The sequence below is a fragment of the Ovis canadensis genome, chromosome 17 (assembly GCF_042477335.2).
Source record: "Ovis canadensis isolate MfBH-ARS-UI-01 breed Bighorn chromosome 17, ARS-UI_OviCan_v2, whole genome shotgun sequence".
Taxonomy (NCBI): domain Eukaryota; kingdom Metazoa; phylum Chordata; class Mammalia; order Artiodactyla; family Bovidae; genus Ovis; species Ovis canadensis.
Window position 1 is genome coordinate 70,506,060 of NC_091261.1, and position 27,137 is coordinate 70,533,196.

The 27,137-nt window shown below is 51.5% G+C and overlaps 1 protein-coding gene across 2 annotated transcripts; it reads left to right on the forward strand.

The window, feature by feature from the left end:
- Positions 1 to 10,737: 10,737 nt before the first annotated feature.
- On the forward strand, positions 10,738 to 24,928 carry TBX3 (T-box transcription factor 3). Of its 2 annotated transcripts, XM_069557584.1 has the most exons (8): positions 10,738 to 12,356; positions 14,011 to 14,278; positions 15,193 to 15,252; positions 15,513 to 15,659; positions 17,587 to 17,663; positions 18,750 to 18,907; positions 20,323 to 20,999; positions 22,845 to 24,928. In XM_069557584.1, the coding sequence occupies exons 1-8, from the start codon at positions 11,968 to 11,970 to the stop codon at positions 23,313 to 23,315; spliced, it is 2,247 nt and encodes a 748-aa protein (XP_069413685.1). In that variant the 5' UTR covers positions 10,738 to 11,967; the 3' UTR covers positions 23,316 to 24,928. The 2 variants fall into 2 exon arrangements, with proteins under 2 accessions (XP_069413685.1, XP_069413686.1); XM_069557585.1 differs by lacking the exon at positions 15,193 to 15,252.
- Positions 24,929 to 27,137: the final 2,209 nt, after the last annotated feature.

Genomic DNA, 27,137 nt, shown 5'->3' on the forward strand with positions numbered 1-27,137 from the left:
TCAGGCGCCTTGATTCCCTGCCTTTGCATGCAACCAGGACTGGAAAGCCTCCTACTTCTAGATTCTCGTGTGTGTCAGTCCCCAGGGAATAGATCTCCCGAGTGGCAACTCAGCCACAGACGGAGCCCTACTTGCAGAGGGAGAAAAAACATCACTTTTCATACAGCTGGAATGTTATCGCTAAGTTTTTGGAAAAGTGCCTGTGTACACACACATTACATATATTATTGAGCGGGTTAGTGCAAGACTGAAAACACTGAACAACAGTTGGGGTGGGGGACGCATTCTCCAATTTCCTGGTAATTTGTAACAGACTATTGCTCCAAGAGAAAAGGAGTAGCTGCGTAGCAGCAAAACAAATCTAACTCTGTCTATATTGATCAAATGGGAGTCTGCCCATGAGGTGTGACTGCAAAGCATCTTTAAGTCTGAGATTTCATTTCCTATCTGGGGTTACTTAGAAGTCCACATATACACCCTTGTACCCACACAGAAAATCCTAGAAGCACACACACCTTCTATTATGTTTAAATAATGCCATGGGGTATAGCCTTGAAGTTGGGCCCTTACATCTTTTAACTAGCTCTCCAGTCGCTCTTGTTGTTTAGTCGCTAAATCATGTCCAACTCTTTTCGACACTATGGACTGTACCCTACCAGGCTCCTCTGTTCATGGGATTTCCCAGGCAAGAGTACTGGAGTGGGGTGCCATTTCCTTCTCCAAATATTAGGAAGATCTAAACTGAAGCTCTAGAAGGCATCTGGCTCTGCTGTCTGAAAGACCACCTCTTCCCCAGATGCAGCTTGGGGCAGGCAGTATTCTGATATGCCAATTAAAGGCAATTTCCTTTTTTTTTTTCCTTATCCCCTCTCACTCAAATTTCTACAACTTAAAAAAAAATCTGTAAAATAATACAACTATAATATCTGTTATATAAAAATCTGTTCCATTCCTTTAAAAAAAAGAAAGAATTCATAACCCGCTCTCAAAAGGCCTTTCATTGACTCCAACAGTTCTCAATTCTAGACAGAGAAATGAAATAGAGGAGCCTGTCCTGATTATCCACGACATTAATACACGGACATAAAAGTGAGTGCAACATCATATTTTAACTTGTCTAATAGAAAAATCCTAACTCTGCTACACTCTATCCCCCTCTCCCCTAAAAGAACTAGAGTCCAGCCATGGGTGGGTAGGGTGGAAGAGGGGTGGGTTTTGAAATGAAGTCGGTTGGAATGCCAAAAAAAGCAAGGCATTATTTACACCTGCAAACTTTGGATGGTTGTATTCTGCCCCAATTGGCTTAATTGTAAATCTTTTCCGCATGGCCCCAACTTCTGGACGGAGCGTCTGGGTTTAATAATAAGCCGGGGCACCCCAGCAGGACCGGACTGAAAAGACAGAATCCCTAGCCCCACCCCCCCGCTCAGCTCAGAGGTAATTAGAACAGCCCCCCTTCCCTCCCCTCCCCAAATTCTGCTTGAGGTACCAAAAGACCAGACTCAGACATGCGGGGAACTCATATTTTACCCTCTGAAGACAAGAGAAGCTATTTCAAAAGCAGATATACCGTCCAAGTCCGAAGTGGAAGGCGGTGCCCCTCCCCCCGCCCGGACTCCCACCCGCACCTCCGGCTCGCTTGCCTTGCAGAGGGGGAAAGGGGGAAAGAGAGGCGTCTACACTGGCAGCCAGAGATCCCTGGCAGCATAGGGCTGACCTGTTTACAGAACTTGCTGCTGAGAAAACATGTGAAAACACACCCCAGCGGCGGGAGAGGAGATGGCTCCCTCCACTCCACCCTCCCTTTGCGCGCAGAAAATCTCGCCAGGCTCAGCCTGGTTCCCTCCGAGCTCGGTTTTTTTCTCCCAGGAGGCTATCTCCCTTGCAATGGTTTTTCCAGCCCTTTGAGGGACAGAGAATGCTACGCGACTCTTTCCTTGTTAGTGCCCCCCTCCCAAGGTCATTACTATTCCCGCGCCCACCCCACCCCACCCCCCATTAATCCTTTTCCACCGGAGCGGGGCGGGAGTTAGGAATCCAGGCTGCAAAAAGACACATCGGATTTGGGAGGGGGCGCGATGCGCGGTGACGGATTCCTAGCTGAATCCCCGCGATCTTAGTTTGGGGGAGAATTTGTGAGTTCCGCGGGGTAGGCCGGCCGCCCTCCCACCCGGGAAGCTGACTCGCCCCGCCCCGGCCGCCGCAGAGGAAAGGCAGGTAACCCGCGCCGGGAGCCAGTGCCTGGCAGGACCTTGTCGCCACCGAGGCCCGGGACGGACCAGCCTCGTCCGGGACCCCTGTGCTTCCTCGCCGGCCGCTGCGGGTGTTGGGGGGCCCCAGAACGCAGCCCCTGGCCCCCTCGACCGGTAATCCGAGGCCGCGAGCGTCTTCTCAGGTACCGCGCTAGGCGAGGCCTGGAGCCGCAGCGAAGCACGTCCAGCTTCCGTATTTGGAACCGGGGTAAGGGGAAGGGGAGGGGGCGGCGGTAGGTGAAAACCCCCCCGCTTGGGGGGAAGGGGAGGGGAAACCATCGCCCAAAAGCACCTTACAGGGGGAGCCCTGGGCTGTCAGTCTCTCCCCCTCCGTCCTGGGGCCCGAAGCTTTCCTTTCCCAAGCGCAAGGAGGACAGGGCGTCAGGAGGGAACGTAGGGGACAGGTTGGTTCCTAGATCGGGAAGGCCGCTCCTGTCTGCCCTCCCAAGCGCCCGCCAGAAGGATTTTTAGTATTTGGCTTGGAGATGAAACTTACTGAGGCCTGGGCGCCAGCAAAAGCAACTCTTAAGGAAAGCTCTCTCATAATTCCAAACATTCCCTCTTTCTATGTCTGTGTGTGTCCCTGCTCCCTCGCTCTCTCTTCTTCCCCTAAAACAGAAATACAAATTTAAAAAGAAAGGAAATACATCTGTACAGCTGAGTCCCATTGTTGTTCACCTGAGACTGTCACAGCAGTGTTCATCAGCTCTTGGTGTTTAGTTGCTGTGTTGCGTCCGACTCTTTGCGACCCCATGGACTGTAGCACACCAGGCTTCCCAGTCCTTCACACCTCATCGGCTCTACCCCAATACAAAATCAAAAGTTCAAAAACAAAAAGGAAAGAAAAATCCAAAAAGAGATTAACAGTGAGTTTAAAAATTGCTTTTACAAACTTGACAGCTATTTCTCATCACATTTGCATTAGTTCTTCTATGTCCTAATAAAGGACAGTAAGATAATTTGCAAGTAAAAAGAGAGAGAGAGAGAGAAACTTCTGGAACCCTTCTGTATTCCAAGGCCAAGCTGGAGAGGTTTAAAGGCTCTTCACATCTCTAAGGCCAAAACTTTCACCCAAGCCTTCAGCTCTGGTTGAGAGCCAGAGAACTGTCACTGTGGCTCCTACTGGTTCATTCCCTGGATATGCTAAAAACTCGGGCAGGATTTATGTCTTACTTGGGGGCCAGGATGACTAGGTCAGGAGCAAGACATCTCTGACTTAAAATGAAGTCCCATTGCTGAGGTCTCTAGTCATTACTAACTCGGAGGAAAAGGTTCCCCAGACTGTCAGGTAATTAAGACACAGAGGTGCAGCGACTCCTGCCCCGTTATCTGAGTGGCTCTGGTAGAGGGTCAGTGATCACAGAACTCAGACGCAGAAAAGGAGCTGGTGCTTGACTGCAAATTCTGAGAGGTGTGTTCGGTGGGAGAGTGACAGACGGGCCTGGAGTCGGGACCCTGCATCCATCCACAACCCAAATCCTGGCCTTGGAAGCTGGGGTAGCAAGCTCCCTACCTGCCAGGCATACCAGAGAAACAGGTGAAAGTGAAAGTGAAAGTGAAGCCTCGAAGTCATGTCCAACTCTGTAGCCCACCAGGCTCCTCCGTCCATGGGATTCTCCAGGCAAGAGTACTGGAATGGGTTGCCATTTCCTTCTCCAGGGGATCTTCCCGACCCAGGGATCGAACCCAGGTCTCCCACACTGCAGGCAGACGCTTTAACCTCTGAGCCACCAGGCACCAGCTGCTAAACACCCTGTGTCTTAGACCCGCAAAAGGGTAGATTGCCCATAAGACTGTACAAGGAAGGAGGGATTTGATCAGTTTCCAATATGACAGAAAAGGCTGGAATCTTGAGTGCCCATATCCCTCCCATATCTGAAACCCCATGCCTACACAGGCAAGGCAAAGTCCTTCCCAAAGGCACACCACACACACAACTATATTTCTTGCGGGCTTCACTGGAGATAAAAGATTCTCTGTCGGTGTTACCTCCTTTCCTGTCTCTTCACCTACTCGATTTGGGAGACAGGAAAGCATTACCTTTAGGAACACAGGCAGATTGGCTGGCTGTCGAGGAGCACTGGAGAGGCTCCAAGAAAGAAATGGAAAGAAAAGAGGAAAAACAACACACAGACACACACAACTTGGGTGCTCACTGGTCCCTTTATCTCCTGCCTTCCCTCTCCGCTCTCACCCTTTTAAATTGAAACCCAGTATGGGAAATAGTAATGGATATTGTGCTCAAATCGAGGAAACGTGTCTGAGGCTACTAAGGGACAGTTAGTTCAGCAGCTTTAGAGGAGCTGATCTTTCTTTGCCCTGTCAACTTCCCTCACAGTAGTAGCAGTTATCTGATTTGCCATGCCCTCTCACTTACCCAGTCCCTTGTTCCCTCCGCCTTGTCTGCCCTCAAAGGGCAAGACCCCACTGCCCCCCACCCCGGGGCACCTAACAACACCACCAGAAATAATGGACAGAAGCAAAAGCAGAAAGTCACAGAAGTAAGGGCTCCTGTTCAGTCAGTGGACACCCTTAGTCTGCAATTGGGGATTGGAGAATACATTGGTCTATTTCCCTTCACCCTTTGAAATATTCTGTCCCTGAGATTCCCACCACTCCCTGAGGCTACATTCTTAGGACAGATTGCTGAAGTGCCATTGACACCCTTACCTGTCTCGACTGAGACATCTGGAAAGAGGATGTTGAAAGAAGAAAGATTTGGGGTGGTCAACAGTGCCCGGTGCCTGAGGCCGAAGTCAGCTCTGGCTCTGCGCCTTGCAGATGCTGGATCAGATAAGATGAGAGGAAAAATTCCCAGCCTCTTCCCAGTGAACTCATTTCGACTGGACTAAGAAATATCCATTGCATTATCTTTCGTTTCTTTTTTTTTTTTAAGTAATCTGGGTAAAACACACAAAGAGACCATTGAAGATGTAGATTGGTTTGAAATTAGGAAACCACAATTAGTTCCTTTTCCTGACAGAGAGAGGGAAAAAACCTTTCACAGATGTATAAGAAGCACGCTCCCCAGACACACACACACCACTTCCTTCATCCTTCCCTCCTCGCTTCCCTTCCAACTTCTCTAAATCACTGGCCGTTTACAAATTTGCCATTTGCAGAGCGATCCTGCTTTGATGAAAGGTGGGTGCTAATAAGAATAATGCAGAGGGTGAAATCTTTTCATTCTGCCTCTGCCAAAAACATATTTACATTAAAGGGAGGTATGATAAGCATGGATTAAGTGCATAACGAATGATGCTCTAGAAACAGCATAAACCAACTGGCGCCAAAGTGAACCTCTGTGCTAAAAATACTGCTTCCCCAAGCTAGACAACTTTGACAATCTTCTCTCTCTCTCTCTCTTTCTCTCTCTCTCTCTCTCTCTCTCTCTCTCTCTCTCTCTCTCACACACACACACACACACACACACTTCAGGCTCCTGCACCAAATCGCCCTGATCAATAATTTAGAGGGCTGTCAGAGGACAGGGAAATGAGCCTTACAGGAAAGCCCTGTGCTGCTGGGGCCAGACAGAGGCTAGGAACTGGGGCTTTAGACCTGCCATGCTGCCCTTCACCCTGGGCTCCTGCCTTGGAAAGGAGGGGTAGAGAGAAAGGATGGGAGATCAGAGCATTGGAACAGAGGTGAGAGGCCAGCCGTGGGCAGAGGGTGGTTTGGGGAATACTAAATGCAGAAAGTGAGACTTCAAACCTACACAAATGGGCCCAGCATTCTTCTATCTTGGAGGATACCTTATCGTCCAGGCCAGGGATATGAGAGGAAGGTGAGGTAATTCCAGCCTGTCTTGATTTCTGGAAACGAGGAAGAGTTGGGGGTGGATACAGAGGCAATATGGAAACACAGAAAGGCAGAAGAAAATTCAGAGAGGACCAGGAAAGCCAGAGAAAATAGAAAGGGAAGAGAAGAAGAAAGAACAGAAAAGGTAGTAAATAAAAATTTTTTTAAAAATATTGAGAAAAGTGAAGGCTGGGAGGTAGAGACTGAGGAGTTATAGAAGCTGAGAACAAGACAGATGCCAGGAAGAGAAGAGAAAATAGAAGAAAACAGAAGAACACAGATCTGCAGTCATGGAATCTTGACAGACACGGACAGAGAGAGAGGACAGCCCAAGCAGAAGAAAGAGACAGAAACGGAAGTGGGTGTCCTGTGTGGTCCAACCAAGACTCTTGTCCTACCTCCGGAGGGAAAGAAAGATGGGGAAACTGACTTTCCATCAAAAAGACTGATCCTGAAGCCTCCAGACCTGAGAGGCCCTAGGCTCTTAAAGCAAATTTGCAGGGGGAAGGCAGGGAAAGATGCGAAACTCCAGGAGGAAAACCAAGCCTCCCGGTCTGTGAAGTCCTCCTTTGACTTCAGAGCTGCGTGTGAGAGAGTCAGGGTTTGGGGTAGCACAGGGGTGCTAATGTGGAAAGGAGGGTGCTGGCTGCTATCTGCTAGAGGAACTTAACCTAGGCCCTCACCTCGGGGGAGCTGCCTCCCTGAGGTGCCCGCTAAAAAGAATCACCTCCAGGGTTTGGGGAATTGAACGCAAAGGACGATGGGAGTCCTGAAGCAGACACCTAATCAGTTTCAATGTCTGTCAATATCAAAAGAGCCTGGGATCCCATGGGCAGGGACACTGGCCAGAAACGGAGCCGTCTCTACCCAGAAAGCCCCTCCTCAGAGAAAGTTTACGTTTTGACCGACCTCCACAGTAAACTTAATTAGGCCCCAGACCCTCCAGGAGAAACCCCTGGATGTCCTTAATGTCAACAGAGTTCCCAGTTCAGCGACACCTCGGACTGAAAAACAGCTCCCCGCAGCAAACGGTGGGTGAAAGTTTAAGGGGGAATAAGCGTGTAATAGTCCCTCGCCAGACCTCACACATGCTGAAAAGAATATTTACAGCAAACTCGCCAAAGTAAACGACCCCGCCTATACACCATCCTTTCTTCTTCCACCCCACCGCGCCCCCCAGCCCCGCCCGGGTTTTGTAACCTCCAGATAAACACCATTCGGTCACAAAAGGGTCGATCTGCCCCCCTTTACACTAGGAGGCAGACGATACCCTAGGGGAAAGTGGGAGCTGCTGAGGCTTCCTGGGGGGGATTCTTGGGCAAAGGGGGCTTCTCTGCCTCTTGCGTGGCCTGATCTGAGGATAGAAGACTTGGTTGCGTGCGCGTGCGCGTGCGTGTGTGCGCGCGTGTGCACATAAAACATTTATTCTGAGGCTCCTCCTCGCCCCTTGCCCACTTTAAAATGCGCATTCATACTATTCTTCACCTTAAACACTTCAGACATCCCAGATTTGGAGAGATTAAAAAAAAAAATCAGGCCTACAATTAGGTGAACACTCTTTGCAATAGATGGAGGATTTTGTAGAAGGACACCAGAAGTTCGGCGCCTCCTCTCGGATTCAGATTTTGGCCCCCTTTCCCGCTCTTTTAAAGCACCGTTTCTCAGGCTCTGCCCAGTGTCAGGCTAGGCTGCTTCAGTATTTTCCCGTCTGTCTTTTGTTGAACGTGAGGCGGAAAGAGAGACCGAGAAGATCGAAGGGGTCTGCATGGAGGGGGGAAAAATGACCATGCCCTCGGCTAGAGCCTAAAAGCCCGGGCCCGTGGCGCGCTGGCCTGCGAGTTGTCCCAGCCGCCAGGCCTGGCACAAGTCTTCGGAACGCGCTAGCCAATGTTTAACCCGAATGCCGTGACCACCAGGCCGCTTTTGTTTGTTCGCAAATTAATCACCCAGCGCACGGCCGGCGCCAGAGTGGGTTTATCACCCACCGGGAGGGGGGCGCGGCGGCCCCGCAGAGACAAAGAGGAGTTCGCACCTTCCCGCTTTTGATCCCCAGTTACTGCGGCCTCCCTGCATAATACGAGCCTCCTGGGGCCGAGTCTGGGAGGTCAGTCATAATTGGCGGAAGTTTGCAGACCATTAGCAAGATGTCGACATTTTCGATTCAGAACCCCACAAACTTTCCTCTCCCGCCTTCCTCTCTGGCGCGCTGGAGTGGCAATGAGGGGTCAGGAGTGGCAACTGGGGTGACCCCAGGGTTAAGGTGGAGCTATGGGCAAAAACAGGCGCGTGAGAGAAGGGGCCGAAATCGCGGTTAAGTCCACCTCCACCGTTGAGGCCAAAGGCAAGTTGAGATATTTACAAGTGAAATCAGCAAGCTCCCCTCCCACAGTCCAAAACCGAAGCGAGGCCAGCATGCGGACAACCGAGTGAAATGTCTCTCTTCCTGGTCATCTGGACGCTTAGGACACCGATTGGGTGGATGTGGGTGTGTGTTGGGGGTCATCTCGTGCTTGCAGAATTACTTTCCTTCTCTTCGGTGCGTCGGAGCAGAGGTTGGCCGGCGAGTGCAGGCAAAACCAGACCCCGGGTTTGGGGCCGCTGCTGAAAGCGCAGCGGTGCGGCCCCAGGCTCCCGCGGCCAGCAGAGTGGGGGAAGGGCGGGTTTCAGCCTCCGGAGACTGGTGGAAACCTTGCGGTGACCTCGGTGGACGGTATCAGAGGGGAAAGGCCTGGGTTTCTCGCACCCTCCGGGGTCGGGCTGCCAGGGACCTGGGAGGGGGCATCGTGAGCCGACACGCTGACCCCCGCCCAGAGAGAGGCCGAGAGACCGGCCAGGAGACAGACCTAAAGGGAGAGAAAGGGGCGAGATGGCAAGCCAGATGGAGTTCGCAGAACCACTCTTATTCTCTCTGGTGACTTCAGGGAATTCTTAGCGCTGGCGCCAAGCGCTCTTAACCATGTGCGTCAAAAATGCGAGGCTGGAAAAATCTCGTCGCCTCAAAAGTTCCGCCCCTATCTCGGCACGGTTGGCCCATAATGGAACTGCATTTTTCACACTCCCCCCAACTTGCTCTCACTTCGGAGTGTGGGAGCTGGGGGTTTAGGGGTACACGAGGCAAAATGTAAGAGAGGGCTCTGCTGGTTACCTACACACAGTTACACGCACAAAACAACCCGAGCCTGGGAGTTCTTAACCCCCTAGACCCCGAAATCAGTCCTTGGTTCCACTGGAGAAAGTTCCCAGCTTAGGAAGGGTAATAGAATACTGTCCCCAAGACGTCCCTCCATCTAAGCAGGGATGGCGGCTAGAATTGGGAAATGTGGATCTGGGGAATCCTCTGACCTGGACAGGGACCTGCGGTAACAGTTACCAATTCGGCGACAGGTCTGATGGATAAGATCCTGTTGCGTCCCTCCCCTTCACCCTTGCTGAGCAACACCCCCCCCCCCCCCAACACACACACACACACACCTGAACTGGAGCCAGTCACCTCGCCTCTGGGGTGGGGGCATTTCACGGTTTGTTTTACAAATTCACCCCCGACTTCTGGCGAGATAAGTCTCCGGGTGGAGAAAAGAACTGAGGCACCAAGAGATAATTGCGATGCCTGGAGAAGATAGGGGCCTGGAGCACCTCCGCCCACTAGCTCGCCCACCCCATTCCAGCAGCTCCTCACCCTGCTGACCGCCGAGGGGCGGGCGGCGGCTAGACGAGGACAGGCCCAGAACCTAGTCCCTCGCTGTGCTCACTTTGTTCAGATACCCTCTCTGGTCTCACACACACATTCAGGTGGAAAACCGGGAGCCAGAGTCCAAATGGAAGACGAGATCTATCTAAAAGGGCTGGTAAATCCATTTGAAAAAAGCCCGAATCCGCCTCCGGAGTGAGCTGAGCGCAGACCCGCGGCTGCCGCGCAGGCTGGGTCAGTGTTTGCGTGTATATGGCTTCCGCGGCTGAGCCCTAGTGGACTGCCGCGTGTTCGCGTACAAATGTGCTGGGGGTGTTTGGGTCTCCGCGCATAGTTTCGGGTGGGGCGCGGTGGGGAGAGAGCCCCCTCGCGTGGGCTGAGATCTGGCAGCACCGCGTGCTCGGGAGCCCGCGCGCGAGCCCTGCTGCCCGGGCAGACCGGCAACGAGAAACACCCGAGCTCGGGAGCCCTTGAGCGGCGGCCGGGAAGAGCTTGGCTCCACGTGGGGCCGGAGAGAGCGCACAAGCCTGGAGACTCGGCGGCGTTCGCCTCTCCGCGGTGCCCGGCTTTTGTCGCGCCCGGCGGCCGGATGGCAGCTCACGGGAGCCGGGGCCGTCCGCTCGGCTCGCCCGGAACCGGGTTAAAAGGGTGAACGGGAGAGAGAAACGGCCGCGGCGGCCCGAGAAGCGAGCAGAGCGCGCGAGAGGCGAGCGCCCCTGCCCGGCGCCCGGCGCGCTCTCCGCCTTCCTGGCCAGGCTCGCTAGCGCCCGCCTCCCTCCCGCGTGCTCCCTCCTGCCCAGCCTCCTCCCTCGATCCCGGGCTGGATGACTGAGGCATTTCAGACATGGACTGAGCCAGAGCGAGCGAGCAAGAGAGCGAGCTCCGGGGCTGCGGCGATCTCTCGATAAGCCACCTAGAGGCGACTCGGTGCGCGCGCTCCCCAGTGGCTCCCCGCCCTCCCTCTGATCATGTTGACATATTCACAGGACAGGCAGTAGTACCGTTGCGGCGCTGCGACGTTACAGTTTCCGACACCTTCTTTTTATAACTCGGCTCTATCCCCCAGCACTCGACCTGTGAAAACCACGCCTATGCAGCAACACAATTGGTCCGAAAGCGTCAAAGAGCCAATCAAGAGGCCTCCGGCTCCCCGCAGCCCACAGCAGAGCCCGACCTTCTAGACCGCCGAGCAGACGCCCGGGGAATTCTAGAGGCGGAGGAGGGTGGCGAGGAGCTCTAGCTGGCTTTCTTTCGCTCCCTCCCTCTCCTGGCGCTCCTTCTCCCTTCTCCCACTCCGGTCTCTCTCTCTCTCTCTCTCTCTCTCTCTCTCTCTCTCTCTCTCTCTCTCTCTCCCTTCTTTTCATTCCCCTCCTCCTCCCCCCCTCTAAATCCTCCCAGCCCTGCGCGTCTGGACGCAGATTTAGGAAGGGAATTCGCTCACGTTTTAGGACAAGGAAGAGAGGCGCGGGAGCAGAGCACACACAGCAAGATTCGGATTGAAACCCAGACACCCTCCGGAGGCTCGGAGCGGAGGAAGGCGGAGGAGAAGGACGAACGGAAGCCCGCTTGCAGTTCAAGTTTTGATAGCGCTGGTAGAAGAGGGCTTCCATCAAAGATTTTTTTTTTTTTCTTAAGGAGAGAGACTTTTTTTTTTTTTCTGCTCTCTTCGCTCGCCGGTCTAGCGCAACTGCAGACGCCTCCCGCGAGCCAAAGGGAAAGGCTAGAGACGGGGGGGCGGGGGAAGAAGAAGGAGAAGAAAAGGTAAAAAAAAAAAAAAAAAAAAGTCTCCTAGGAGAGCCGTCCGCATTGGCAACAAAGAACTGGGGGCTGGGGAGCGATCGCCGGGACCCAGGGCAGGCGTGTCTATTTCGAGCGAAGCGGCAGGGCTCCGGCGCGAGTCCAGTCCCTGCTCGTTCCCCTCGCCTCGGAAACCGACTTCCAGGGGCGGCTTTTTGGAAACGCCAGACACCGGGACAGTCACCCAAACGACTATGTCTCCTGATTTCTCGCCTTGCCCTCTTTAAAAGCGGCCTTCCCCTGCCCCAAAGACACTTCCCACTCTTCACTTTGAGGTGCTTTAGCTGTGAACCTCCCACCGCCTTTTTTTTTTTCTTTCGCTTTTTCCTCCCGTCCAAACTATGCGCTGCTGTTAAAAAACAAAACAAAACAAAACTAAACAGCTGCGGACTTGTTCCCGGCTGGAGCCCAGCGCCCCGCCTGGAGTGGATGAGCCTCTCCATGAGAGATCCGGTCATTCCTGGGACAAGCATGGCCTACCATCCGTTCCTACCTCACCGGGCGCCGGACTTCGCCATGAGCGCGGTGCTGGGTCATCAGCCGCCTTTCTTCCCCGCTCTGACGCTGCCTCCCAACGGCGCGGCGGCGCTCTCGCTGCCCGGCGCCCTGGCCAAGCCGATCATGGATCAATTGGTGGGGGCGGCCGAGACCGGCATCCCATTCTCGTCCCTGGGACCTCAGACCCATCTGAGGCCCCTGAAAACCATGGAACCCGAAGAAGAAGTAGAAGATGACCCCAAGGTACACCTGGAGGCCAAGGAACTCTGGGATCAATTCCACAAGCGGGGCACGGAGATGGTCATTACCAAGTCGGGAAGGTAAGCAAGCCGCGCACCCTCCCCGCCTCCACAACTCCCCTACGCGACTGGAGGTTACTTTTCTCCTTTTATTTATCTTCTCCCAGAACAGTCGGTTTGCCAGTTATTTGACTTAGAGGAAAACTTAGTCCCCCCCACCCCACCTCCCAGCCCAGAACTGTGTACAGAAACCTCCCCGGCCTTGCCCCAGTGATAGGAAATTTCAGCTTACCTGGGCGTCTGCAGCGGGTGGTTTTTCCTACCTGGTCTGCATACCGGGTTCTCTATGGGATAGAATTTTTCAATGGTACGCAGATATCTTCTGCAGGAAGAAAGAAAAGCACCCCCCATTGCAGGAAAACTCACTGTGCAAACCTTTCTGGACCATCCCTGTGTCTTTGTAGATGTTGTATTTTTGTCTGTTTCATTTTGTTCCTGGAGAGAAACACTGAACAGCTCTTTTTGTTTGTGTGGTAGTGGGAGGCCTGGCAGAAACTGCCCTGCCCTTTCAGCCCTCCAGCCTAGCTTCTGGATCTGGAGGGGGCCTGAGCCTGCCCCCTGCCAGGGTTAGAGAGAAATCAAAGGCGATTTGGGGTTTGTCCATGCTGCTTCGTGTGTCTGTAATCAAAGAGAGAGTTCAACAGGCAACTCTGGCTGATTCAGATTGTGTTCGCTGACCCAAGGAGCCAGCAGGGAGACACGTACTGCTGTTTCATGTGTGACTATATTTTACATACTGTTTAGAGGTCCTGGCCTGACCAAAACGTGCCTGTCATTTAAAGTCACTGATTTTTTTAAAAATGGCATTGAAGTCTATCAAGGCATACAGTTGAAGGCATAAAAGGAAAATCTTCTCTTGTCTTTAGCTCTGTTTCCGAGCTGAACGAGGCCAAAGTTTGCAACTTACCCTCCAGCCCAGAAGACAGTTTCACAGCGATGCATTCCCTGCTCCCTTTTAAGTCAAAAGTACAGAATGCTAACACTTTAGGGAAATAAAGACCAGTTTGGTGGTGGAGTCTTGCAGTTTGGGTCTGGTCCCGAGCAGTGGGGGAAATGTGGTTAGCAGCGCGCTAGGCAGACTGGTGATCAGGCCTCTGAGTCCACCCCAGTCTACAGAATTCGTTTGGAGAACTCACCAAAGTAGTTTCATTTCGCCAGCAGCGGGATTACTGTTCCACAGCAGAGAGGGGTCCCTACTTGACATTTCTTTTCTTGATCCGTTTAACATTTTCTCATCCATGGGTGGTGGAAAACTCTAGCCTTGATTAACCAAAGTCGACTAAAATCCTGCCCCAAGCTGTTTAGAACTAGACACCGGCAGGAAAAGGCATAAGCAAGAATTTCCCTCTAAGAAGGGCAACCTAAAAAGTCACACAGGGGGCCAAAAAATTACAAGGAAATTATTAGACAATGTAGAGAAACCCAGTGCCCCTTATTCACTTGTTTTGAATCTCGGGCCGTTTAAAATAGAGACATTGAAGCGTATTTAATTCTTCTGTTGCTGAAGGAAGCAATTTTGCACCCAGTCATCATACTCTGAACCGGTACAAGATCATCAATTGTAACAGAAAGTTTTAAATTTGATTGAAGTATTTTAGCATAGAGGGTCAAACCCAAGATTCTGAGTGATTTTTTTTTTTTCCATTTCTTTTCTTCCCTCTTCTCTCCCTTATAGGCGAATGTTTCCTCCATTTAAAGTAAGGTGTTCTGGGCTGGATAAAAAAGCCAAATATATTTTGTTGATGGACATTATTGCTGCGGATGACTGTCGCTATAAATTTCACAATTCCCGGTGGATGGTGGCAGGAAAGGCTGATCCTGAAATGCCGAAGAGAATGTACATTCACCCGGACAGTCCTGCTACTGGGGAACAGTGGATGTCCAAAGTTGTCACTTTCCACAAACTGAAACTCACCAACAACATTTCGGACAAGCACGGATTTGTAAGTTTCACTGCTTGCCTTCCTAAAATTTCCTGTCTTCTCCCTAGCAAAGGCAGTGCTTTCCGCTTCCAGGTAAAATCCAGTTTCTCCCTTGCTCTCAGTTACAAAGCATAGCAAACTTGTTCGATCCACAGAGAATTCCGGGGTGTTTCTTCTCTTTGGATAATAGAAGGCCTGGCGTTCTAAAATAAGTGAGGGGCGAGAGAACTTTTATAGGCTCCTGTTCTGTGGCAAGACCAAGTCTTGGTAACTGCTTGACCTGACAGGAAAGTTAAAAACCCATCGTGAAGATGGAAAATCAATGTTAAAGTTAGGTATTCATAAAGGATTTGTTCCACAATATCATACTTCTATTTTGAAACCAGTCATAGTATTGTTTGGGAGGGTTTTAAGGTTTGAAACCTCGACTGCGTTGGTGAGACGGTGTGGGTACAGATTTTGAAAGATTTTCTTCCCTTGGACTAAAAAAGAATTGGGCTCAGGTGAAGGTCAGGTTTACCAGAAATGAGACCTAGATCTCCCGGTACAAAAATTGCATGTGTGTTGCGAGTATATATGTGGATTCAGTGCGGGAGTCCCTAGAAACTTTCCAGAGACTTAGATTGCTTGTGAAAGTCGAGCAAAGGACCTTTTGCCCCCTGCCCCTACACCTCCCCAACATTTCAGTAAAATAAACAGAGTGATAAGTGAGGAATAAGCAGAAAGATTAGGCCCAGGAAGACATGAATGGCCTGGACATATCTTCAGCGAGCAGGAATTGCATTTGAAGCCCTTGATTTGATTAAGGCATAAATATTCCTCTCTAGAGTTCAGCCTTTCAGGGCTTTAAGTGGATTGGGCTCATCAATTAGTGGGCGCTTAAAGGACTGAATCATTTTGTAAATTAAAATGCATGTTTTTCTCTATCTTTTAAGACTTTGGCCTTCCCAAGTGATCAAGCAACGTGGCAGGGGAATTATAGTTTTGGTACTCAGGTAGGCTAGGGTTCAACAAAGCAACCTTAGATGGTGAGGGTGGTGGGGGGGAGGGCACCCTTTGGAAACTGAGGAGCAATTTGGATTCTCCAGAACATAACATGTGGGGAGCTGAAGATTCCCACCGAGGTACTCCGAGAAGGTGGGCTCCCTGGTGCCGTTGGTGGGGTAGACGTCAGCCTGGCAGGGGTCCTAGGAACCCATTGGTCCTCCGATAAATCCTCTTGTGATGTGTGTCTCTCCCCTTCCGGCCCCTGCAGACTATACTGAACTCCATGCATAAATACCAGCCCCGGTTCCACATCGTGAGGGCCAATGACATCTTAAAACTTCCTTATAGTACTTTTCGGACGTACTTGTTCCCCGAAACTGAATTCATCGCTGTGACTGCATACCAGAATGATAAGGTAACCAAAGTCGCTTTCTTTTTTAATGGTGATAGTAACACCTCCCCACCCCCACCCCCATCCCTTAAGCTGCTTTGGGGCAAGGATGAGAAAATTACAAGAGCATTGCAATGGGAGTCTGATTTTTCTTTTGTGATTTGACTTTCAGTGGAGCTTGGGGGAAAAGGGGCAGCGGCACATAGCAGAGGCAGAAAGAAAACTAAAAAAAACTTAACCAGCTAGGGACCCAACGCTGAGTGGAAAAAAAAAAAAGCCAAACTAACACTGCCAGTGAGAAGCTCCTGGAACCACCTTAAGGTCGCCTGCCCCACCCCCACCCCAGCTTTCCCCTGTCTGTTTCAAGGTTCATCCTCTTTTCATTCAGGAAGAAGGATCCAGAAATCAGGTTCAAAAGGAACCAGCTAAAAATTGAAGGCAAAAGCCAGTAGGGATCTTGGGAGGGGAGTCTCAGCGGAGACCAGATTTTCTCCCCTAGCCAGAAATCCCGAGTAGCTGGTCTGGTTTTTATTACCTTTTATGCTGCTGTGTTTTTTATGGTGTGTGTGTGTATGTGTGTGTTTGGAAAAAACCTACTCTGATCACAGGGTCATGCTAATTGAGTTGTCTGAGGCTTTTGAGATGAGATGACCAAAGTTACCACTTCATTTGAAGGGGTTTTTTTTTTTTTTTTTCCCTCCCTGGGACTGAGGCCGGGGATTAGGAGTACCCCCAAATGGAAGAGCAGACAGCACCTGGTATGTAAGCTATAGTGGCCTGAAGGTCATGGGTGTGTGCTCAGAGCAGCACAGAGAAAGTGCTACCAGGCCACCAGTCTCCAGCATGGCTGTTAGCAGGCAGTTACTGAGGGTAGGGATGAGGGTGGTGGGCGGGGATGGGGGCCACCTGAGGACCCCTGCTCTTCAACTTCTGAACCCTGGTCCTCAGTGCCAATCCATTTTATTTCACTCTCACTATGCATGGGTCCTCTGTGGCCCGCTGATGGGGTGTTCCAGGTATGTTTCCTTCATCTGAAGACTAAAGACATCAGAGTCTCCTCTCCCTGAAAGAAGTAAAAACAGGAATTGACTTCAAGAACAAGAATCCATCCAGGGGCCCTTTTTCCACCTCCAGCGAATTCTGTATACATCATCCCCTTCCTCTGCCTCCATCCCAGGAAAGGGAATTGAGAGATGACATACGATTTTTCCTTAGCGTGTAAAATGCACACTCCTTCTAGATCCAGTACCCTGTGAATCTAAGTTGTTAATGGAATAATAAAATATAGCATTTTTGATCAAAGCAGCCACGGGCCTTCTCCACCTAATGGCAGTGGCAGGGGCATATAAATGAAAACAAATGTTTCCAGCGGTCATTCAGTCCTTTTAAATCTGTAATTGTCAATATTGTAATTCCTCAAACACGTCCCCCCAACCCCCAACACCCAGCAAAAAAATCAAACCCAGTCCAGCACAAGGGTAGTGAAACCCCATAAATCATTTTATTAGATGTACAGAAAAAGTTGGAAGGTTTGCTGTGTGAATGTGTGTGCATGTGTTTGGGCAGGAAATATACCATAACATATTTTATGATCAATTGCACTATATATAAAAAAAAATCAAAATGAAGGCATAATTTTAAGATCCACAGGTTGCCCTTTTGACAACTTTTTCATTTCTAAGCCCATGTGGTTGGGCCATTGTAGCTCAGAATCCCTGGTTTGGCCTCCTATGGGCAATGCCAGCCACGGCACACTTCCCTTTGGTTTTCCTCCTGGGCCCCCTCAAACTTCTGCTGTGTTCTCCTCTCTCTCTTTAACCTGGTATATCCAAATGACTTCTCCAGTGGGAAGTCAGATTTCGCATGGATCATTTGAGTTGGGGGGCAACCTCCGGGAACATTCTAGAAAATGAAGCCAATGTCTTTTTCTTGCTTGTATCTCCTCCTCTAGATAACTCAGTTGAAAATAGACAACAACCCTTTTGCAAAAGGTTTCCGGGACACTGGAAATGGCAGGAGAGAAAAAAGGTGAGCTGTGGCGGTCATTTCTCAGACAATTTAGAAAATCACTTTTCTGAGACCTAGGACTCAGCTGTTAGAAGTGGGATGCAGGCCCTTTTCTTGAGAAGGGTGGTGGAAGGGTGGAAAACAATTTACTCCCCCTTGATCAAGAATCTACAGATTTCACTACACTATTTTTTCTTCTTCCTCCATATTACCTTAAAGGTCAGCGAGGCCACGCCCACAAATGTCTCTGGAAGAAAAGTATCAGGAATAACAGATTATATACAGACGCCTATTAATTCCTAATTAATTTAAGTTCATTCTGGACAGGTCCCAGGAAAGGACTAAGCCATTCACAAAACGCTTTGGAATTTTTGCAGTCTTGTCTTAGATTGACAGAACCTAGGCCCCTGGAGACATCTATGGCTCCCTCCTTCTGTGGAGACATGTATCATTTTGTATTAAGCTGACAGCTGGATGGTATATAAAAGAAGCTCTCCCCTCCCCCACTCACTTTCAAAGAATTTTGAAAATCTAGAAAATCAGCGGCAACTTTGAACATATCCCCTGGGGGAATGGGTGGGCATTAAAAAATAATTTCTCACGTGGAAATAGATTCTTTTTTAGTCCGATGAATGTGTTGGTGAAACGATTACAGTAAAGTGCACCATGAAATAAACACTTCCTCCCAATCTTAGCAACCAGTCCAGAGCTGGTCTGCTGTTTGTGTTCACTACTTTGAGTCCTCTGTTCTCCTTGGTCTGTGAGGCTGGCTGCTCAGCGGATCTGGCCAGCTCCCATCTCCCCTCTTGCTCTTGGCTTTTAAAGAGCAAGCCCCAGCCAGTGCCCCTTTCCTAGGGAAACCCTCTGGTCTTGAATACAAGCCTTCCTCCCTCCCTCGCCCTGGGCTACGGTCTTCAGCCTAGTCCCAGGGTCCTGAACAATGCTTGGATCCAAGTGGCTGCCCCCGGGGTACAGAGATTTCTAGGAATTAGTGTCATCCCGGGTACAGGCCAGGTGAGGTGTGTGTGCCCAAACCTTTTGGAGAGGGTGAAGCTTTGGAGAGGGGGGAACATTCTGTATAATGCTGGGTGTCTGCTTCTGCCACAGAAAGCAACTCACCCTGCAGTCCATGAGGGTGTTTGATGACAGACACAAAAAGGAGAATGGCACCTCGGACGAGTCCTCCAGCGAACAGGCCGCCTTCAACTGCTTCGCCCAGTCCTCCTCCCCGGCCGTGTCCACCGTAGGAACATCCAACCTCAAAGGTGAGCCTGGCCACCTCTGACTTCTCAGATTTCTCCAGGTCTTGGAGGTTTGAATGAAGAGTTGGGAGCTGGGAGCATCCACCAGGGAACCTGCCCCTCCAAAGTTTCAGATCCTTCTAGAAGTTTGTAAAATGGAAGCCAAATCTCACCAAGGGTGATCAGGGGTGTCCAGCCCCTCAAAGTTAGTCTGAGCTCTCAGATTCCTTTTTCCCAGACATTGGTCTGGCAGGGATGAGGGGGTGGTCTCTGTTCCTGTGTCCCCTCTGGGGGTGGGAGGCTGGAGCATCCCTCTCTTTTGTACCTCCAACCAAGTAACAACTGATTTTTTTTTAATATCTTTGAACTCTAGCTTAAAATGTGTTGGGCTGGAGTAGGGGTGAGGAAGGGGGGACACGGGAGATTCTCTGCCCCTTGGAACAGGGAAGGGGGCTGAGAAAAATTCAGCTCTAGAGCCACCCTAGACCTATGATAGGAGATGGAGCCTTGAGAGTGGGAGCTGGGGAGGGCAGGGGTGGAAGGGGAGGATCCTCAGTTGATTTCCTGTGTTTAAAGAGGAAGAACTATTTATTTGGAAAGACACATGCTCTCAAGGGGAAGAAACCTATTTTTTAAGTGAAATAAAATGAAAGTCCCTTATGTCTTCAATCTGTTTAAGCTTTAAACACAAAATGGGATCGCTTTTTCTTTTTTTCTTTTTTTTCTGGTAGGACACCCACAGAGGGTGTGGTGAGAGCGAAAGAGAATCTATGATTGTCTCCAGGCAGTGAGCAACACCCCCCCCCCCCGGCTCCCCCCCCCCCCACCAAACCATCACCCATCTCTGTCTGCAGAGACAGGCAAACAGAGAAGGCTCCGGGGAGTGTGTGTGTTGGGGGAGGGGTGTTCACGTCTGCCACTGCCGATTCAGACGTCAGGGTTCTCTCCAAACAAATCTTCCTGAAAGAGTCCACAAATCTGTGGAAGGGACTGAAATCAATCATTCAGGGAACAAAGCGGGTAACTAGAAGGTGTTCCTGCCCTGAGTTTTAGTGTAAATCAGTTTTTATTTTTAAAAAAGTGAATTTGCAATCCAGTGGGGGGGGAAAGGCCAGTAAAAGCTTTGTCTGACCTAGTAGGAGAACAGTCCACCTGTATAAAATAGTAAAATTCACTACTGCAGGGAGGATCGCAGCTCTAGCTAGACTTGAAATACATGACTAGCTGGTGGAGCCCTTCCCCTAAAGTCTGAGGTATTGTCACGCTCCCACTTTGCAGATGAGAAAACTGAGGTGCAGAGGGGTTAAGAGGCTTTCCCCGGGTTGCACAGCTGGGAAGTGGCCGAGCTGGGGATTCCAAGTGGGGCGCTGGAGTTCTGCTGGCCCAGGTTTTAGAGCTAACGCCCTTCCGCCTGGCTTGTGTTCCCCCTCCCGCGGTAGATCTGTGTCCCAGCGAGGGGGAGAGTGACGCGGAGGCTGACAGCAAAGAGGAGCACGGCCCCGAGGCCTGTGACGCGGCCAAGATATCCACCACCACGTCGGAAGATCCGTGCAGGGACAAGGGCAGCCCGGCCGTCAAGCCGCACCTCTTCGCGGCTGAGCCCGGGGGCCGACCCCGGGACAGCGGGCGGCTTGACAAGGCGTCGCCCGACTCGCGCCACAGCCCGGCCACCATCTCGTCCAGCACCCGCGGCCTGGGCGCCGAGGAGCGCCGGAGCCCGGGCCGCGACAGCGCGGCCACGTCCAAGGCCGCCGAGGAGGCTCGCGCGCTGCCGGGCAAGGAGGCCTTCGCGCCGCTCACCGTGCAGACGGACCCAGCCGCCGCGCACCTGGGCCAGGGTCCCCTGCCTGGCCTCGGCTTCGCCCCTGGCCTGGCCGGCCAGCAGTTCTTCAACGGGCACCCGCTCTTCCTGCACCCCGGCCAGTTCGCCATGGGGGGCGCCTTCTCCAGCATGGCGGCCGGCATGGGGCCCCTGCTGGCCACAGTGTCCGGGGCCTCCACCGGCGTCTCGGGCCTGGATTCCACGGCCATGGCCTCGGCTGCCGCGGCGCAGGGACTGTCGGGGGCGTCGGCCACCCTGCCCTTCCATCTCCAGCAGCACGTTCTGGCCTCTCAGGTATTTATCAGCTGCCTCTGTAGCCCCTCCTTCCATTCACTCTCCTTTGCCTGCCTTTTAGAACCAGACCCTCACCTAATCTCCCTGCCTAATAATAATAATAATTCATTATTATTACTAGGGGCAAGACTTATTTCATTGATTCATCATAACCTCACACTCCCCCCTCAAAACTTAAGAAAACAATTTTCCCCTAAGGGCTGTGTCTAGCAGAGTAGCTAGGTGGTATAATAGATAATAACTCTTCACAGCACTTCCTTTATGCCAGGCACTCTTCTCAGTGCTTGATCTATTCTGAGTTTTTCGGTGATCCTATGATCACCTCCACCTTCTAAATGAAAGAGCAGAGCTTGGAAATGTTGAGTAACTTAACCAAGATCACACAGCTGGTAAGTAGGTGGTGGAGGGAGGTGGTGGACATGAGTCTCTAGCCCTAGGCACTCAGACTCTGGGGGCCTTTTCCAGGGGCTGTGATTTTAGCTTCAGAGTTGAAATGTCTCTTAAATGTTTTACAGCCAGCCCTCCCCCAACCCTAGGGAGAGACCATGGCCTGGGGATGGGAACTGACTCCCTGCGGATGAGTTGAGTCTGTACCCTCCAGTATGAAGCTACTTCCCTGCCCCCTCCCATCCCTCACTGCAAGCAGGCCAACCTTCTTCCCAAAGGGTTAACAGTTTGTGCACACGTGGGAAATGTCAGAGGACAGGGGCTATGGGGCTATAGCAGGCCTAGCAGCCTGTGTAAGGCTGAGACAGCTGTGTAGGGGCTCCCAGCAGCTGCGGTGGGGGGAGACATTTCAGGCCGCTGGAAGTGCTCTGAACTTGGGCAAAAAGATTCTATGAGGTTTTCTGCACGCCCTTGCCTTTTGTTTTGTCTGAGCACATTCGTCTCCCTTCCCTGAGCCAAGAGGCAGGACTGGCCTCCTCCCCTCTGGGGAGGAGGGAACCAGAAGAGGGCTAGCTTCTGCCCTTCCGCCATCCCTCCCATCTCTTGATCTAGCCCTTTCTGGAGACCTCACTGGTAGGTAGGTGACAGGTGGGTGAGGGGCTGCCTGGCTCAACAAGTAGTAACAGTACTACTGAGGCAATGGGTCCAAGATAGCTAGCCCAAGCCAAGGCCCCAGGATTTGAATTCTGTTTCTGCCACTTGCTAGCTGAGTGGCTTCCTATACCCTGGGGCCTACCTCAGTTTCTCCACTTGTAATATCTGGGGCTCTACCAGCATATCTGGGGCTGGATGATTTCTCCATCTCTGTTCATAGCAAATACCCTTTACTCTCTCCCCTTCCAACCTGCCCTCATCCCTTTTCCTTTTGCTTAAGGATCTTCCCCAGATTTATTTATTTTTTTAGAAACTTCTAGAATGGAGTGGGAGGGCTGTGAGGTGGGGCAACAAGAATGGAGGGGGGCAGAAATATATGTCCAATAGTTTATGCCCTCTGGTTTTCAGCCAGCTACTTTTGTGGGGTAGACTGTAGCCCCATTTAACAGGTGCAACAACTGACTAATGGAAGACTTTCCAGCAGTCTTGATGGCCAAGAACCTTATGTGAAGCATATTGCAGGCAGCAGCAGTTCATTTCATACCCACGAAAGAATGAACTTTTCCGTTTTTGCCATACAAGAAAGCTGAGGCCTAGGGAGTCATTGGGCTCAGATTTAGGTCTAGACGCAGAAGTTGGAGCGTCCTGCTCCCCATCCCGCCCACCCCCATCCCAGGGAGTGAGGTTAAGGACTCATCCGAGGGGATGGTGGGGGGTGGAGGAGGGGTGGTGGATGAGGTCGGCTCCTCCCCACCGCAGAGACCCGCTTGCTCACTCTGCCCTGTTGTTCTCCTCCTTGCCCAGGGCCTGGCCATGTCGCCTTTCGGAAGCCTGTTTCCTTATCCCTACACGTACATGGCCGCAGCGGCAGCCGCCTCCTCGGCGGCAGCCTCCAGCTCCGTGCACCGCCACCCTTTCCTGAACCTGAACACCATGCGCCCGCGGCTGCGCTACAGCCCCTACTCCATCCCCCTGCCGGTGCCGGACAGCAGTGGCCTGCTCACCACCGCCCTGCCGTCCATGGCCGCCGCCGCCGCCGCAGCGGGCCCCCTCGACGGCAAGGCCGCCGCCCTGGCCGCCAGCCCGGCCTCGGTGGCCGTGGACTCGGGCTCGGAACTCAACAGCCGCTCCTCCACGCTCTCCTCCAGCTCCGTGTCCTTGTCGCCCAAACTCTGCCCGGAGAAGGAGGCGGCCACCAGCGAACTGCAGAACATCCAGCGGTTGGTCAGCGGCCTGGAAGCCAAGCCCGACAGGTCCCGCAGCGCCTCCCCGTAAACCCCTCCCCAGAAAAGTCTCTTCATTCCAGTCCAATCCAGTCTGCAGTGCACTTTGTTGGATGTCACATAAACCGCGGGCGTGCAGTGAGGTCAGCCCTTTTTTGTGGAGCCCTGTCTGGGAAAGGGGTGCTGGACTCCCTGGAGAGAATGTGCTAGAAACAGGCCCTGTCTTCTTGGCGGTGGTTTATACATCCGGGATCTGGCTCAGAAACGTCCCAGTTGCATTGAGCTGTTGGGGGTAGGAGTTAAAGCGTTGGCTGCCAGAGCAACTCCTTGGGGGCTGGTCTGGAAGCTGTGGGAAGATCCGAGGTAGCCAGGCCCCAGGAGGGGAGGTGTTGAAAAGTTTCTCCCCCAGTGAAGATATATATATATATATATATATATTTTTTTTTTTTTTTTTTTCTTCACCATCCCAAGTGGAAACAATTGAAAAAAAAAAATACTGGGGACAAATGGATACATTAACATGATTCTGTTCGTGAAGATTAAAAACTTTCTAGTGACGTGCATATCAGTTCTAAATAAATTACTGGGCAGCATTGTTTGGGGAGGGAAGTCTCTGCCATTCTTGTTTAGTCTGTATCAAAGAAATCTGTGTCTTTTTAATAATTCTTGTGATGTTTTAAGAGCTCTAGGTCTCTTGCATGTTCCACAATAATGTATTTGTGGGTTTTATTTTTGAATGCTTGCTTTTAGAGAGAAAATATGACCCCTTATCTTTTCCTAGATCATTGACAACCCTAAGGGGGATGACTTAAAAGGAAGGGATGGGGAAGATACCAAAAATGAATTTATTTTATCTAAGCTCTGTAGCAGGATTCATGTTGTCCCTCTGGCAGTTCTTTTCTGTTTCCTGTATATGCAATAACAAGGTTTTTAAAAAAAAAAATAAAGAAGAAGCGAGACTATTAGACAAAGTATTTATGTAATTATTTGATAACTCTTGTAAATAGGTGGAATATGAATGCTCAGAAAATTAAACTTTAATTTATTGACATTGTATATAGCTCTATGTAAATAGGATTGCAGCTGTCAGGTTTTGTGGTTTTGTTTTCCTATAGTCAGTTTTATTTCAAGGTCACAGGATCGCTTTTAAAAGTAGAAAACACACTTTCTGCACCAACACCAACATACTTTTCAAAAGAGTCGTCTGCAAAGAAAATTTCTTTTCTAATGTCCAAAACTGGGGGAAAGTGCTATTTGCCTATTTTACTGAAAACTGGGGAGGTGGTGCCACTTCCTAGCCCCACCTGAAATTCCTAAGAGTGTTTTTTGAGATTGCTTGGGGCGGGTGGGGGGTGGGGGTGGTGGAGAGTCCAGAGGCTGTGGTTTGACTTTCTAATTTTTCTTTCCTATTTGTATTTGCCAGTCTCTGATTTCTTCAAAACAAAGTGAAATTAACTACTTACTGTCCTCAGTGTTGATGTTTTGAATTGGTGCCTCTAGAGAGATATATTCACAGTTAAAAAGTCAGGTGCTGAGAGATGGTTTAAAGACAAAAATTCATGAAGGTATATTTTGTGTTATAATTGTTGATGAGTTCTTTGGTTTTCTGTATTCCCCCCCTTTAAAAATCTCATTGAAATTTCAATAAATTTTTATTGAAATGTCTTTGGGCCTCCTGTTAAGTGTTTTTTTTAGGGACCTTTCCTGAAAGTGGAGTCAAATCTTTCTTCTCTAGCTTCCTTTTTAGCCCCTTCTCTTTGCCTTTAAATAATTAAGACCGCCCCCACTGAACCCAAAAGAGATGTCACTCAAGTTACAAAGCTAAAAACAAAAGTCCCTTACTCGGCCGGCGGAAGGGAGCAGCTTCAATCTGAAATTACTTTTCCTTGAAATTAGGAAGCAAAACGAGAGGCGGAAGAGGGGCTGATTAGAATTGGATAGAATCGCAATTGCAGATACTTAAGTTTTAATGGAAAAAGAATGTTCGCTCCCTAAGTAGTGTTTCCCAGCCGAATCCGATCAAAAATGAGTGCGAGGATCGCGAACGTTTTCGTTTGGGGTTCGCTGTTTCTCTGCGCTTCAATCTGAGCCGTCCAAGTCAATTTTTTCTTGCCCCAGTGTGCAAAAAAGAAAAAAATAAATAAAACTCTAGAAGAATCTGCCCGCGGCTAGCCCCGGCCTGGCAAGGGAGCAACCCTCCAGGCCGCCCGAGAAAGGGACAAACTCGAACGTCCCCTGGAGTCTCCGGTGTCTCAGATTGGACTAGGCTGACCCAAGGTACCCCTCCGAGTCCTCAGCCCGGACTGTGCGTGCGACGGGCGGCCAGCTCTGCGCAAACTTTGTGTCCCGCGAGGGAGGAGGGCAGTTTCCAAAAGGTAATTCCAGGGCACATATTTGACCCCCTCCGAGGGAAAAGTCACCAAGACGCTGACACCCTCCTCCAGCTCTTCCCTCCAACCAGCCTCCGGGGCTGTTTGGGGAGTTGCCTTTTGAAGTTCGATATATCTTTGAAACATTCAATAAAAAATGGTGAGGCAGTGACAGTCTTTGGTCTCCTGGCCTCCCCACCCCCAGCCTCGCCTCGGAGGTGTGTGTAAGTGTGTGTGCTGGGGCGGGCGGGGGGTAGGGTGGGGGTCGCGAGGGTTGGAGGATGGGAAGGTTCTCCAGGCCTTCTCTTGCCCCGGGGGGCCTTGACGTGAGGACGCAGCCGGAGCCTGCCTGGCGGCTGCCTTTCCATCCCCGTCCTCCCCACCCCCCCACCTCCCTGGAGCCCGCCAGCCCGGCCCCAAGTCCCTGTCACCTTCGGGGCCTCTTGAATGGCCGGCGAGGAGGAACCGCGCCCCCCCCCCTCCCGCCCATCCTGTACTTGGAAGGAGATCGAGGTCGAGACCTTTTGGAGAGGGGGCATAGCCCCTTCCATCTCCAATCAGGCACGTGGGGAGCCCACAGCCTCTCCAGCACTGTCTCCCAGGGTGGGAGGGAAAACCACCGGGGTCGGAGGTGGGTGCGTGGGGGAGCTTTGCGGGGCCCGGGGGCCTTTGGGGCACTAGCTCTTCGAAGGGCCTGGAAGATTTCCAGGGCGCGCCCTACGCGCAGAAGCTGCAGCTGACCAGGGCTGTTTATTGACCCAACGATTAAGCGCAGTGCCTGCGCCCCGGGAAAGTGGCAGTCGGTTGGGGGTGCCCGGGAGGCGCTCTCCCTAATCGGGGTGGGGAGAGGCAGAAAACAGCCTCGGCCTCAAGGAGGGAACGAATCCTTTTCTTTCTCGGTCCCGATTCGCTCACCTCCTCCCCATCCCACCCCCCAAATTCTCGGACGGTGCTCGGACGTGTGGTCAGCCTCTCCACCCCAGTGCTTCCTTTTTTTTTTTTTTTAATTTAATCTCCCGTGTATCTTATTTGTATATAGTGATGTTAATGAGTAACTCTTGTGGCGCTGATGGACGGGGGGTGAGCGGCTCGCAATCTCTCTGGATTTCGTTGCCTATTACTCACCTGGCGCCGGTCGCAATCTCGCCGCGGGCTTTATGGTGGCGGCGGCCGCTGCGGAGACCACTCGGGGCCGGCGCCTTCGCCTTTTTTTTTTTTTTCCCCGGGCTTCGAGTGCCACCTATCTGTCTGGCCCACGAATGCGCCCCGGTGGCGGCCGCTTCCTCGACTCCCCGGAGCCTCCCGGGTTCCGGAGCTGGGGTGTTTCGTCTTTGCCCCTTCTCATCCTCTCCACCCCAGCCCGGGCTCCCCTCCTTCTCTGGCCCCCACCCCAGCACACCCCCACCCCCCAGCATCGGAAGAAGCCGCCTTCATCTCTTTCCTGAATATCACTTTCACTCCCGTTTGGGCCTCAGATGAGAAAAACAGTCCTTCTCGACTCTGGG

Excerpts from the sequence above, each read along its gene's own strand:
- TBX3 (XM_069557584.1), top strand. The coding sequence starts at position 11,968 with ATGAGCCTCTCCATGAGAGATCCGGTCATTCCTGGGACAAGCATGGCC. Across the intron at positions 14,279-15,192 it reads TTTCGGACAAGCACGGATTT|ACTTTGGCCTTCCCAAGTGA; the intron begins GTAAGTTTCACT and ends CTATCTTTTAAG. Across the intron at positions 17,664-18,749 it reads AATGGCAGGAGAGAAAAAAG|AAAGCAACTCACCCTGCAGT; the intron begins GTGAGCTGTGGC and ends CTTCTGCCACAG.